Genomic DNA, 15312 nt, shown 5'->3' on the forward strand with positions numbered 1-15312 from the left:
CACATTTTCCTGTTTAATCATGATACATGGCTTAAGCCTTAAGCCACATTTACAGGGTGGAGTGGAGATGGTTTCATGGGGCTGGAACTGCAGCCTATTAGAGGGTCAGAAGAAATGGCTTCTGAACACAAAGAAAGCTGCTTGTCACCAGGTGCTTGGTGCCAGCAAGTTGCCTGCATCAAGTTCAGAATGGCACAACAGGATACCTCCCTTAAAGAAATCAGTATGAAGTAGGCAGAAGTAGATCTTCCCAGAAGAGCTGTCAGCAGAGGGAGAATTAACCTGCCACTACATTCAAATTTCGGTGTATTTTAAATGTAGACTCTTCGAATATTTTGTTTGTGTGTGTGTGTGATATCATTTCAATTGTTAACTTCTTACCAAAGTATAAAATCCATCACTAAAGTTTTGGTTCATTGTGGTGGCCACACCTAGTCGCCTGTGGAGTGTTGTTAAAAGGTTTCACCACACACCCTTCAATTTAGGGAATAAACAGATGGGAGAAATTCCAAAATGCATGCTGCACATTGACTTCCATCTTACTCTCTCACTGAGAACACAATGCAGAAGTAGGAGAACAAACAGAACACCGCTGTGCCTAACCACGCTTCTAGTTGGTTGGGTATGAAACAATTAGAAGAGGCTTTAATCTGCACCTGCACACAAGCACAACCCAACTGCAGAGAAAACCTGACGTGTGGCAGGGGCCCAACACAGGAGAAGACTCATCTCCTTGGACTCCCCACCACCAACTGAGGCTGAACACCACCTGAGACCAGCAGTACAAAACAATTTCCCCAAGCAGGGTAATCCAAGGTGGTAGCTGTGGGAGAAGCAAGACCCTCTTGGGGTGTAAATGCTGTGAACCCATCCATCATAAGCTCGGGTTGTATATATATGTGCCATGTATCATAAAGACACCATAGTCTGCATTATACTTCATTACAAAGCAAACACGAACACTGGGTAAGCACCTGGAACTGCTAGAATCTTGCACCACTGAAACACTGAGTTGGATGCAACAGTATGTTATTTTCACTAATAAATGCATTTTATGCACACTTGGCTTGGCTTGCACTTTTACAGAGGAAGAGCGAATGTCAAAGAATGGCTGCGTTTCAGTTAGCATATTGTTTCAGTAAATGTGAATTAGGTAGGCTAATCTTTAAAGGAAAACTGAATCGACTTCCCTGCCATCCCTAATGATATCCTTGTGGCCCCAAACTACCAATGAAGAAAATGATGGCACTCAGAACGGGGATAAGACGACAGGCCAGAAACAAGTCTTGCGGTCCAGTGCAGGAGAAGTCCACCCCAAGCACAAGAGGGTGCACTGTCAGTGCCTGCCTGGTCTGTTGCAGTGGCTCCAACAGAATTGGGGAAAACCAGAAGCCCGCCCCCTTTCTCCCCAGTAGGATGGGTCCCCACTTGAGCAGCCATTATGTTTTGTATAAAGGTTTGATATTAATGCCTACACGCAGAGAGAAAGGCATTTCAGCACAAGAATTTTCTAAGTTACCCTGTACACAAGTTTGGAAACCTTATCCAGCACTTATCCATGCAGAACACCATGCAGTTTAGACGCCTGAGAGAGAGTCCTCATTGGCAACAGCTGGGTAGCATTTTAAGGCTCGGTTGTTTGTTCCAATAAATCTTTAAATTATACAGAAATTGAATATGCTCATTTAGCAGGCCTTAGAATATGGTCAGGAAAAGTCCTGCAGCATCTTGGATTGCATCCAAAGGAGAGAATGGAAGCCCTCGTAGAAGAAATCTAGACTGAAAGAATGGGGGGAGGGATTTTGTTTGGTAGAGAGAAAGTCCTTTTGAATAGGGAAAACAGAAAAAAAACACAGTGAAATAAGTAGGGTTTAACCACTGCTTTTTTGTGGGGGTCCTCAAGGGTACGCAGTACCAGCACCTCTTTTTCTAGTAGAAAAGCACTGTGTTTAACATTTGAGCCATGTGCCTGCTGTCAGTCACAGATCTCCCATCAAAGGACTTCATCCACAGCCACTTTTGCTAGCTAGCGGTAGATGCAACCTTACTGTATGCTTGTGAAATGTGGACCACTTATAAACACCATCTCCAACTCCGTGAAAGATTCCATCAACAGTGTCTCCGAAAAGTTTTACACATCACCTGGGAAGACAGGCAAACTAATGCCAGTATACTGGAAGAAGCAAAGATCACCAATGATTCTTCAACATCAACTTCGTTGAACTGGTCATATTGTGCGGATGCCAGATTATTGTCTTCCAAAGCAACTACTCTATTCCAAACTTAAAAATGGAAAGCGTAATGCTGATGGTCAACAAAAGAAGTTTAAAGACTCTCTCAAGGCAAATCTAAAAAATGTAGTATAAACACTGACAACTGGGAAACCCTGATCTGCGAGTGCTCCAATTGGAGAACAGCCTTTACCAAAGATGTCATGGGTTTTGAAGACACTCGAACTCAGGACGAAAGGGAAAAATGAACTAAGAGGAAGACACGTTTGGCAAAACCTCTCCATGATCAACTCCTGCCCAGAAACCCATGTCCCCACTGTGGAAGGACATGTGGATCCAGAATTGGCCTCCACAGTCACATACAGACTCACTTTTAAAACCATGTTTATGGAAGACAAATCTTATTCAGCTACGAGTGACCGCCAAAGAAGAAGAGATGCATCTGAGCAGAGGCGTACCAATTTACTAGTTCCACCCCTACGTCTTCAGCCCATAACCCCACAGAGTACAGCAGCTCCCCAGACATTTGGAACTGCGGTTCCTACTGTTGGCCATTCTGCCTGGAGCTGACAGGAGCTGAGGTCCAACAACATCCAACCAGAGAGGCTGCAGGAGTCTGGTTTCTTGAAGCCCAAGCTTTCTGTATTTCAGGCTGTTGTTGAGTTTAAAAAGTGGGCAGTTGTATTTCTGCAGATTAATGTTTATTCCAACTCAGCGCTAAACAGTGGGTTTTCCTGGGGAAAGCAGTGGGGCAAACTGAAAAGCGCTCAGAACTGTACCTAGAAAGCACAGGGAAACAGGAAGTGCTGATTTCCTCCTTTTACACCTTGTTCCCAGCCCCCTGGCTGTTTAAAAAAGCCAGAGAACTAGATTTAGCTAGTCTTGCAGATGCCGTTTAAAATTTTATTCATTTTATTTTATTAAAATTTTATACCACCCTCCATCCGTAGATCTCAGCATGAATCACACCATAAAATTACAATATAAAACGGCACTTGAAGTCATATTTAGTTTGACTCACAGCACTGCCTTCTGGATCCACCACCTCTTGTCATTCAGCAAGGAAACAGCAGTCTGCTTTTGAAAAAAGAGTTTTGCCTTTCCATTCCCGAATGAAGGCCATTCATTCTCTCCACACACACACACCCATGCAAAATGTGCACATTCTGCTGCAAGAGAGTGACGTCTTTCAAGGCTGCTTCTTGAGGGGGAAAGCAAAACTTGAAAACTGAAGAGGTTTTTACAGTTAGTAAGGCCACGTGTCTCTTCCACTGTACTCCCAATGCCTCATTATCATTTTTCCCCCAAACCAGAAGTGAAGGCATTTGCCTGGCCTGTCATTTAACAAGAAGCTAATGTTTTGCAGCTGGCTGGAGGAGAGCTTGCCTGACTCAAACGGCATGAACTCCCACATAAGCTGGCCTCCTTCCTGCCCACAGAAACTCATTTTATTTGCACTAGAGCCTCAGAGAGCTCAAACCATACACATCATTTCCCACCTTCCCACCTTGTGATGTGTTTTCCAAAGGTGTGGCAGAACAGCCCTGGCTCCTTTAAAGCCACTTCATAGGCGGCTTTCACACCCACTGGCCCTCTCAACAGAGTTCTCCCATGCACATGTTCAGTCACCTAAGCATATCAAAAGTGCTTTGCTTTTCCTTATCCTTGACCATAACATCACATCGGCTGCTCTTGCACCCAAAATATGCTATTGGCAACCACAAGCCCACAAGCGTTGCCCAAGCATGCGGAGAAAACTCCCCAACTTACATTGTCTACAAATGCCAGGTTTCACAATGATGTTCCATCCCTCCTGACCTTGTGGGTTAATAAATAAATGCTCTGGACATTCAGGGTTCTTACACAGGCCAACCATCTAAGAACCAGAGTTTCCCCATCCAAATAAACATGACGAGGAGGGACACCTAGGTTCACCACAGCAGTCTTAACCCTTCCCAGTTATTATCAGAGCTTCTTTTCCCCAGACAGAACTCAACAGAACTCAATTCTGGCCCCTCTCAGGTGGGCACCATTGCCATTCTAAGAGAACAAGGGAGGGGCTCACAGTGAGTTCCGGCACCTCTTTTTCTAGAAAAATAGCACTGGATATTATGCTCCCAATCTTGCTTTGTGTTAATGGGTACAACAGCGTTCAAAGCTGAGCTACACGATTTGAGTTCAAAGGTTCTCCCCAACAGTAGAATTGCCAAATTTTGTCTAAAGTGAAATTAAGAGAATATGAACACTCCCTTCACACCATAAAAAAAAAAATCTAAAGAGCTCTCTCCCTGAATTTGTCCAATCCCCCTGTAAGTGTCCGTGAAATCCACGAAGACCTGTACATCTGCAGAAATGGGGACAAAGTTCCAATTCCTTAGACTGGAAGTTCACTAGAGTACACTGAATGTTAACAGGAGAAGCACATGACAAGCAAGATTAAGGATGACTCAGGCTCATAAATCAAAGCTTGAATTGCATCTTAATTCCTCTTTTTTGTTTACCATTTCGGCTTCTATTTTGTTCCTCTTGCTCTCCTAGTTACATCTTGCATTTTCTTATCCCTTCCTGTAACTAGTGGCCCGGTTAGGGCTAATCAGTCAGGCCTAGGGGAGAGGCACGACCAAAATAACTACTGGAAAGTCTCGGGCAGATAATCGTTAAATCATATCGACAGGCACCGTTCTCAGGAAGTCCACTGTAGCAGAAGTATATTGCATAAGCCTTTTAATAAGTTTCTTGCATTTATGGAGCGGTTTTCCTCCCATCCGTGACACAGCTCATGTGCTGATCAAGAAAAGAAAAACCAGGAAAAGGTATTCAGCAAAGATTTCTTCTCTCCCTTCCCACCACATGATGTTCAAGAGACACAGCTGTGGCACATGGTATTTCTGCTTATTTGCGAGCTTAACACTCCCCTGATAACGTTGCAGATTTTGATAAAGGGACTTAGAAGCAGCCTCTAAGGGACAAACTGTCTGCAAATGTACATATCAAAGAGTCCCAGGGCTTTTCTGTCCCTGCCCAACCTCAGTCTTCATGATGGGGGGGGGGGAATTACATTTAGAATGTTCTCAAGTTTAATATCAATTTGCTAATGGAATAAAGAAAGAGCAGGTGAGGAGGTGTTACACCCCCATTACAACTTCTCATAGGAGCCAACTCTTAGGGCCAAGGTCCCTTCAGCCCCCAATAAAATATCCGAGGGAGCCAGGCCTGCCCCCACCCACAATATTTTATTCAATATTCAGTATTATTCAATATTTTATTTATGCACCTCTGCAACTTCTCCAGTCTCAGCTGTTCCCTCCCCAAAGAAACTTTTCTAAAGGAAAGGAGACTGTAATGAGGGCTGTATTGGTAAGTATTTCATTTTCTCCTTTTTTCCAATTCTATGTCGTGTTATTAACATTTCCGCTTTAGTTTGAGGGTGGGTGAAATTTGCATGAAACTGTGTCCTTTACTCATAAAGGGTACATTTTTAATGCCCTTTTGCCTAGCAATTTCCATTTTTACAAGCCCCTTTCACATTTCCCCCTAGTACACGTTTCTATTTATTACTTAGGGTTTTTTTGCACTTATATCTTTGCAACAACCCTGTGAGGGAGGTTAGGCTGAGAGTGAGTTTCAAGGCTGAGTGGGGATGTGAACCCCGTTCTCCCAGGTACTAGTCTGACACTCTAACCACTATACAACACTGCACTGTTTTCATACACACTCTGGGGTCAGGGAACTCAAAGGATTACTGCATTTCAGGTCACTTATTGTTTCAGAAGCATGAATTTGGTAGGTTCACATTAAAAGGCAAACAGAATCAGATTTATCCCCCACATGTAGTGGCAAGTTGACCACTCTAATCCCTATACCTCATTTGATAAGCTCAAGAAAACTAACATTTAGTGATATTTAACCTTGTTACTTTATGCAGGCCTATAGACAATTATCAGTTACTTTGCGGCACACACACACAGGGTTGTAGCCACATAAATTCTACTGAGAGTAGACCCACTGGAATTAATACACATTACTAATTTATGCAAATTAACTTAAAAAGGTCTACTTGGAACCCTTGGAATTTATCTCAGATGCACATCTGAAAATAAAAGAGCTTGTGAAATTTCTCTCCAGCCACTTTGTCTTTTAACTAGATAAAAAGCAAAAGTTACTCAAGACAGATTTTTCCCAGTAAAATTTGAGAACAACCAACTGCCTCTTTGATGAACTCTCCCCAAGATTTCTGACGTGTCTGTGTGTGTGTCAACCACCACTGTGTCCAGACAATACTATGAAATTGTATTATGGAAACAAGATGTGGACAAGATACCCACACAAGCACAGCAAAAACAGAACAAAACTTAGGGGAAAGTGGGGAGGGGACCCAAAACTATACTGTTCTCAAGCCAATGGCAACATGTACTAAGAAGAAAAAAGTGTCACAAAAGCCTCCTGGAAAACGTTCACCAAACAGTTTGCCAGATGTTACTGCTCAAAAATAGCATGAAGTTTTGAATAAATCACTCTTGTTAAGCTTTACTTTTAACAGAGATTTATTAAAGCATAAGCATTCATAGAGATAAATCAATTACTTTGGCCTACTTAATAATAAATCTCAAAATCATACACCAAACAATGCTTGTCTTAGTATATTATTAATAGCTGTTATTTTCCTAAAATGCCATTTCCCCTCTATGTGGAAAGATGTACTTTTCCAGACCTTGCATCACAGTAAGTACCTACCTTACTTCAGGCCTAGCAGGACATGAAATACACATATCACTCTTTCAATCACCAGACTTACAGCTCGCCTAGTAGGGAAGTTAGCTGTGTCCTAAAAGTTTGTTTCTCAAGTACTTAACCTCCTCCATCTGGGTCAAATGCTAATCAAGCTTTACTCAGCTGCACTTCCAAGAAATCTATAGAAAGATCAAACTCTGCAACAACTTGAGCACATCAGCTGGCTTCTCTGTTTTTTCTGCTTACAGAGAAATGTTTAAGGCTGCAGTCCTAATCCGGCTTACCTGGGAGTAAACCCCATTGAATTTAATAAAAGTTTTGCATGAGTAGACATGGTTAGGGTTACAGCCTAAACCAGTAAAGCAGATGCAAGCATGCCCAATGGTCTGGTATGATGGGAGGGCCCAAGTTTCTCCACACTTGCAGTAGAGCATGGTTAGCTAAATATAGGATGGGCAGGTCCAGACCCCCCAAGTGCCATAGGAAGTAGAATTTCACCAGGCGGAGTTTCCAAATCCTGGAGAAAAACAGACCAACCCACGCTGAGTGCAACTTCCCCCTCTGTGTAACTCTTAAATCTGATTCTCTTGTGCCTGTTAGTCACTTGGTGACTTCAGTATCAAGTGATGATTTGTGTGTGAGAGAGTGAGAAAGTGAATGACTCCTCAGAAATCTAACCCCATATATGAAACTTTTTCTGGTTAGAAAATAAAATTAAGTGCTGATACTCATATCTTAATAAAAGTGCAGTGCACAAAATGGCTACCTGGGCGGCAAAATAAGAGGAGACAGTACTCTGTACTGGTGAGCACCGTTGCACAAAAAAACCTCTGCCTCCCATCATCTCAAAGTACGATGCTGTGGTCCCTGCATTTTGTCAGAGAAGCTGCTGGTACCTGTAGAGCAGAGACCAGGGACCATTTTTCTCATTCCCAATACAAATTTGTAACCGGCCCTCCTCCACTCTCTCTCTCGTACACATATAGGAGCCAACTCCTAGATGCTAAGATCCCTTCAGCCGCACCCCCCATAAAATATTTGAGGGGGACAAGTTGATGGGCACTGCCATCCAAATGGTGTGTCTGCATCACATCATGTGATTATGTGGGGTGGGGCTTGCCTGCCCCCCCATATTTTATTCAAGTTGGCGCCCGTGCATACACACATACCATGATCAAATTACACGCAGATAATCTCATGAGTCCTGCTGGGAGTGGTCATTTGGAGGCTGGGGACAAGGTGCTCTCAATCTGCTGATGTCACTCAGCTCTGTCTCTCCATAACATCTGAATCAGGAGAGGCTGTGCAGTCCTTGGATCAGGGCCTGGCCACAGTGGTGAGATGGATGAGGAGAAACAAGCTGAGCTTGAATCCTGGCAAGATGGAGGCACTGGGGGTGAGTAGCTCCCATGTCCGAGATGGTGGGCAACTGCCTACCTTGGGGGAGCTGCACTCCCTTTGAAGGACCAGGTTTGCATCCTGGGTCCTTCCATAGCTTCCCTTTTTTAAAGGGAAATTCCCTTATTCCGAATAGGACTCCTCGCAAGAAAAGGGAAAAGTTGACAACTATGGGTACTTCTGGAGCCAGCACTGTCACTGGAGGCCCTGGTAGCAAGATATAAGGTAACATCTAACAGTCTTTCCAATATTTCTTTTCAACTTGTAGTATCTGTTAGTATTTGGTTTTCAAACCTCACTACGACTAGGGATGGGCAAATTTATTCATTTCAGTTTCTTTCAGTTTCTTATTTTCCACTCTTAAGTTCCTTTCTCCACATTTCCACATCAGTTAGCAAAAAAAATATTGAAAATTCATCAACATTTTTGCTAATTCTACAAAAATATATATTTCTATATGCCATTTCCGCTAATACTGCATAAATGTTTTTGCAAAGTTTCCTCCCCCAAATATAATGCATCTTTGCAGGCTATTTTCATCCCATGGACTGCAAGAAGATCAAACTTCTCCATACTGAAGGAAATCAGCCCTGAGTGCTCACTGGAAGGACAGATCATGAAGCTGAGGCTCCAGTACTTTGGCCACCTCATGAGAAGAGAAGACTCCCTGGAGAAGACCCTGATGTTGGGAAAGATGGAGGGCACAAGGAGAAGGGGGCGACAGAGGACAAGATGGTTGGATAGTGTTTTCGAAGTTACCAGCATGAGTTTGACCAAACTGCGGGCGGCAGTGGAGGACAGAGGTGCCTGGCGTTCTCTGGTCCATGGGGTCACGAAGAGTTGGACATGACTAAATGACTAAACAACAACAACAACAACAACATGCATTTCTTTACACACTTTACTTTATTCACACCATTCACACACATTACTTGACAGGAGAACTGTATTGCAAAATTCAGACAAACATGAATTTTGAAAGTTTCCTGTGTATCAGTTAGTACAAATGAAGCAGGTTGTCCTTTAAATCTGGACTGAATCAAACCAATCTCCCATCCCTACCTGTGACGATAATTGCTGTAATTCCTCCCACTGGCAGTAGCAAGTTTTATGTTCTGTGTTCTTTTCATGTGCAGGAAGTCTATTTATGAACGTATTTGTTTATGCGATTTATATCCTGTCCTTCCTCCCGAAGGAGTTTAGTACCTAGTTTGCACAGTGTATTTTCTCCCACAGTTAAGGAATACTGTCGCACGCCACCCTCCAAGCGGTGTGATATTCCAGGGGTTCCAGGCGCTTTCCCAGGACTCGTGTTTCCTTTTGATTTGATAGAATGGATTTGATTTATTACATTTCTGCGCTGCTTTGCATTCAAATGAATATTTTGGAATGAGGGGCAGTGGAGGCTCTGGTGCCTTTATGATACATGGTTTATTTACACATATATACAACCTGGGCCTATGATGGAGGGCTTCACAGCCTCAACACCCCAAAAATGTCTTGTTTTCACATAGCCACAGCCTTGGATTCAAGCAGAAATAAGCCATTGTTCTGCCTCTCTGGCTTTCCAACTTGCTGCTTTGTTTCTCGGTCCCATTCCTGCAAAACTCCACTTCAAATTCTGGCGTTGTCTGTTCAGGGAGGGGGAAACCCACCCATTTGCTGTCTTCCACTGAGCTTTTGTTCTCTTAGTGGCCTGTCACCCAGGCAATCACCTCAGCACAGGAAGCCAGCCTATCTTATATTTTAACACTTGCTCGGTCCAGGGGTTAGAAGGGTCTCAACTCTCCCCCCCCCCCAATAACAGTATCCTTCATTCTTTTTGCCACGATACTAAGTTGTTTATAATTCATTTCAGGTGTAGACAACAGTGCAGCCCTCATTTGACACTCCAAGCAACCTGGGCTCTTGGTATCTTTTCTCTTTTGCCCACTACCATGTTTTGACATTGATTTTGCAAGCTTCTACATTTCTTCAAAAGTCAGGACCACATATAGAACAATATTTTTATGGATAGATTCTCTTCTGTTTTTAGGGAAGCTTTTAATGTTTAATAGATTATTGTATTTTAGTAGTCTGTTGGAAGCCACCCAGAGTGGCTGGGGAAACCCAGCCAGATGGGCAGGGTATAAATAATAAATTATTATTATTAAATTATTATGATAGGCCAAAAGCCTGGATCTTTATAAAAACGTATTTGTTATGGCATAAGCTCCTGTGTCCTCTTCAATGGATGTATCAGATACAGTCCACTCTCCATCACACTGTTCTCCACAAATCTTATGCTCTAGTGAATGGGTTTGCTTTCAAAGTGTCATGAGATATGTTGCTGGTTTTGCTGCAAGAAACTGACGCAGCAAATTTTCTGGAAACTAAAATGGCACAAACTCAGCTTTTTTTCTAAAGCATTACACTGGAGTCGCAAACCTGATGCATTCAGCAACTTTCCTTCATCATTAGTTGCCACAGGCATGGCCTCTGTATTAACATTATTGCTTTTATGCATCTTCTTCCGTAGTTAATTTATTGCTTGAGCCAAACCGCAGAAGGGCATTGCATGATCTGAAAACCCAAAGGAATGGTTTGGGTTGCTTTTTGTATAAACTCCCTTTCTCTAATGATTATGAGACCCCTCCCCTTCCAGCTATGCACAAGTAACTCTAGGACTAAATAGTCATGAAAAATCATGTCACATAGGCTGCCACTCACTCTGGCTCCACCTGCTGTTGACCTCCTGCCTTACACTCTACCTACCCCATTGGACACCAGCCGCCACAGCTGGGTTTGTACTCTTAAACTAGGACATGGTTTGAGAGAGTGGGAAATATTAATCTTTATATGTGCTTTATGGATGGTGGATTATTATGAACTGGATTGAGGGCTGGTTCTGTTCTGATGTTAGGCAGGCAGAAGATGGTTTTTTGCCATCTTATGTATGAAAACTGTATAAAGGGGATGTTGATGTATGGACTTTCATTATGTGGCAGCAAATTTAGGTCTGCATATCTGTGTGTGTGTGTGTGTGTGTGTGTGTGTGTGTGTGTGTGTGCTGTATGCAGGGCTTTTTTGCAACCAGAACTCACTGGAACTCAGTTCCAGCCCCTCTCAGGTAGGCGACATTGTCATTGTAAGAGAACAAACGAGGTAATAATAATAATAATAATAATAATAATAATATTTATACCCCGTCCATCTGGCTGGGTTTCCCCAGCCACTCTGGGCGGCTTCGAACAAAATATTAAAATACAATAGATATTAAAAGCTTCCCTAACCAGGGTTGCCTTCACATGTCTTCTAAAAGTCAGATAGTTGTTTATTTCCTTGACACCTGATGGGAGGGCATTCCACAGGGTGGGCGCCATTACGCAGAAGGCCCTCTGCCTGGTATCCTGTGTCTTCACTTCTTGCACTGAGGGAAGTGCCAGAAGGCCCTCAGCGCTGGACCTTAGTGTCCGGGCTGAACAATGGGGGTGGAGACGCTCCTTCAGGTATACAGGTATTCATGGTGAGTTCCAGCACCCTTTTTTCTAGAAAAATAGCATGGACTCTCTCTCTCTCTCTCTCTCTCTCTCTCTCTCTCTCTCTCTCTGTGTGTGTGTGTGTGTGTTTACACACCCACCCACACTTGACAGCACTCTACAGCTGATTTCGGATCTCTGTGTACACTTGACAACATATTATAGTGGATTTTGGATCTGTGTTGAGCGTACTTAAATAATACATGTGCTATATTATGTATATGAATAAACAGTAACCTGGCATGTGCTTCCAACATGCGTGTTTCAGTTACATATTATATTTTTAGGTCTGAAATAGCCAACATGGTGCCCTTCATATGCTGATAGATTTTAACTACCAACATCCCTAACAACGTCTGGACAACACCCCATTGGCTATCCCTCTTCTAGGTGCACATAAGGTGGTGAGATGCAAAAGGGGACACCAGAACAAGCTGCATTTTCTGCCCTTTTTCAATTCACTCAGCTACTAAAGGTCTCCTCTTTTGCATATCACCACTTTAGGTGCACACTTTTAAAAATGTATACTACGAAATGCAGGACTTTGCAGCTTACACTTGCTTGAAAGTAAATCCTGCTTGATACCATAGGACTTACCTCTGAGTAGAAGTGCAGATTGTGATGTAACAGAGCTAGTGTAGCATAGCTGGTAGGGCCACAATCCTATACACAAGGTGGGGAAAACCGCGAGTCCTCCAGATGTTATTCATTTATTCATTTCAACAGTTTATATGCCACTTCATTACAACAGTGGTGTGCAGAAACTCAACACAATAAAGATAATGTCACTGACCTACAACTCCCATCTTCCCCAGAAAACATTGTCACATTCTGGGAAGTCTCATTTACCTTTGGCCTACCTGCAGGTTTTTACAAGGAGTCTCCTTACGCCTCAGAGCCACAGAGAAGATTTTGATTAAATATGGTTCCCATTCTGCCCTGAGGAAAGGGAGGACAGACACATATTAACAAAGGCTAAGCTCTTCGCTGGGTTGCTGAAGTGTGGAGCAATTCCTAGAAACCTCTGCAGAGGAAAGATCAATAACAATTCCAAGAGTTCAAAGCACATTACATGCATGATCTAGTTCAGGCATAGGCAAACTCGGCCCTCCAGATGTTTTGGGACTACAACTCCCATCATCCCTGACCAAGGTGAGACAATGAAGGACCCTTATGTGCAGCCCATATCTCCCAAATGTCTAGTGGATAAGAAGACAGTGGGAGGCACCTTTAAATGTGTAGACGTGGAATTACAATCTGAGCCCCCTGTGATGTACAATAAAGTAAAACCAAATCATTGTGTGAAATCTCAAAGCTCCTGGCACAGCTATCTTAAACTGTCTCCGAATGAATTAGCTTCCCCCCCAACTCCAAAATCTAGCCCCAAATCACCAAGAAGAGAGGATCACTACACTCTCTCCAAGCAGTCATCCTCGAAAAGAGCCAATGGGTGTGTTTTTTTAGACACCAAAGAATTGCTGGACGTGGTGGTGACATAGATCCAGCTCCCCGAAGGGCCCGGGGCCTAAAAGTGCTGTCTTGGAATATCGCGGGTTGGCACGCCAAGAAAAATAACCAACAATTTTTGTGCTACCTTAAGCAATTTGACATCATCTTCTTTCAGGAGACATGGCAGAATGACCCTATATTTCTCAATGGGTATAACTGCCACTACCTGCCTGCCTCTCCATCTCTAAAGGGCGGGAGATCTAGTGGCGGCCTAGCTTGCTTCATTTCCACGGAGCTGGCGCATTCTCTAACAGCCCTACCCAGCTGCAATTCTTTAGCAACAGCCGCTCTACTTAGCTTCAAGAGAACTACTCTTTTGCTGGTCAATGTCTATATTCCCCCAGGCCAAAAAAACCCCGTTGTCAAGGCTACATGGGCTGAACTAGAGGCGTTTTTAGAACCTCTTGAATCTACTTACCCGTCTGCCCTGACTATTGTGTGTGGAGACTTTAACGCTCGTATAGGAACAGATGACAACAGTCTATACACTCACTTCAACCTATTTATGGACCCTGAAGAACAGACGGATATTGGTGCGACACGACTGTCCAAAGATAGCAGAAGTAATTCTTCAGGTCTCTGCTTAGTGCAGGCTGCCAGACGGAGGGAACTGCTGATATTAAACGGCAACATAGAGGGGGATCGCCCCGGGGAATATACCCATTTTTCCAAGGCAGGGGGAAGCGTTATAGATTATATTCTAATCTCAAGATTTGCCCACAGCTTTGTAAGGAAGTTCCAAGTGGGCCACAATACTCTGAGTGACCACCTACCTCTAATTTTAGAGCTTGCAGGTCGGCCTTTTGACTATTCTATTGCCGAGCCACAATATATACCTTCTGTAAATTTGGGTATACTTGCTCCCAAAAGACTCAAATGGTCCCCAATATTGAATGAAAATCTAACCCTCCTCCTTCAGTCAGCGGAGTTAAAGCTTATTCGCTCCGCTATTGTGACAGGCAATTCAGTAGATGCGATTATGGAACGCTTTAAATTACTTTTGGAAAGATTGAAATCCCATTTAACAACAGTGATACATAGCTCCGCTACAAAGAGGGCAAAGGACGGAGCTAGCTGGTTTGACCTGGAGTGCAGGCAAACAAGGAGACAAACGAGAACAGCCTACCAGAGATATAGGAAATCAGGGACTGCCATCCTACTTAATGCTTATATTTATCTGAGACGGTCTTACAAACAATTATTAAGGAGAAAGAAATTGGAAGCTGAACGAGCCGCATGGCAAAGTTTGGTTAAGGCATCGCACGAGAAAGATACTACTTGCTTTTGGCGAACCATATCTGGTCTACTGGACCAGGAGCGCACTAATTCCATCTGTACAGTGGAATCAATGGAGTGGTTGCGCCATTTTCAATCTTTGTTCTATGACCAGGAAGCCCAACATTACAAACTATGCATCCAATTGGAGGACCTACCTCATTGGCCACCAGTGACTGTAAAGGAAGTTGAGAACTTAATCGCACAATTAAAGAACAATAAGGCCCCAGGGAATGATTACATCCCTGCCGAACTTCTGAAGTCCAACATTGGCTGGTGGGCCCCCCTGCTGGCGTCTCTATTTTCTTGGATTGACTCAACGGGTTTACTCCCAGATGGTTGGACAGAGGCAATAGTTATTCCAATCTATAAAAAAGGACCTATGCCAGACCCGGCGAGTTATAGACCAATCAGCCTTCTGCCTATACCCAGCAAACTATATGCCAAACATCTTTATATTAAGCTAACTAGCTGGCTGGAAACTGAAGCTATTCTAGCGGAAGAGCAAGCGGGTTTCAGGCAAGGCAGATCCACCATAGACCATTGCTTCACCCTAGCCTATTTAATTGACAAATATGCCAAAAAATCCCGTGGGGTGCTATACGCAGCCTTTATCGATCTAAAGGCTGCTTTCGATTCAATTCCACGTG

At 43.4% G+C, this 15312-nt stretch overlaps 2 protein-coding genes across 10 annotated transcripts in view; one reads left to right on the top strand and one right to left on the bottom strand.

The window, feature by feature from the left end:
* The window catches only part of CD36 (CD36 molecule (CD36 blood group)), a 74994-nt gene extending 67888 nt beyond the window's left edge, over positions 1 to 7106 (bottom strand). Inside the window, exon 1 of one of the 2 annotated variants that reach the window (XM_081927768.1) lies at positions 6966 to 7106. The gene's annotated coding sequence lies outside the window, so the exon portion shown is untranslated. Of the gene's footprint in view, positions 1 to 3252; positions 3271 to 6965 lie in introns of those variants that run through there. The other variant, XM_081927771.1, reaches the window with a different exon arrangement.
* Positions 7107 to 8234: 1128 nt separating this feature from the next.
* The window catches only part of LOC309379024 (guanine nucleotide-binding protein G(t) subunit alpha-3), a 657481-nt gene continuing 650403 nt past the window's right edge, over positions 8235 to 15312 (top strand). For 4 of the 8 annotated variants that reach the window (XR_014172311.1, XR_014172312.1, XR_014172313.1 and 1 more), the window contains exon 1: positions 8236 to 8570. Coding sequence is in view for 2 of the 8 variants with exons in the window: in XM_081927850.1 (XP_081783976.1) it covers positions 8372 to 8570 (199 nt within the window). In the remaining 6 variants the exon portion in view is untranslated. Of the gene's footprint in view, positions 8586 to 11419; positions 11470 to 15312 lie in introns of all 8 variants that reach the window. The other 4 variants (XM_081927854.1, XM_081927857.1, XM_081927856.1 and 1 more) reach the window with 4 other exon arrangements.

This window comes from Podarcis melisellensis (genome assembly GCF_964234715.1).
Source record: "Podarcis melisellensis genome assembly, chromosome: 10".
Taxonomy (NCBI): Eukaryota; Metazoa; Chordata; class Lepidosauria; order Squamata; family Lacertidae; genus Podarcis; species Podarcis melisellensis.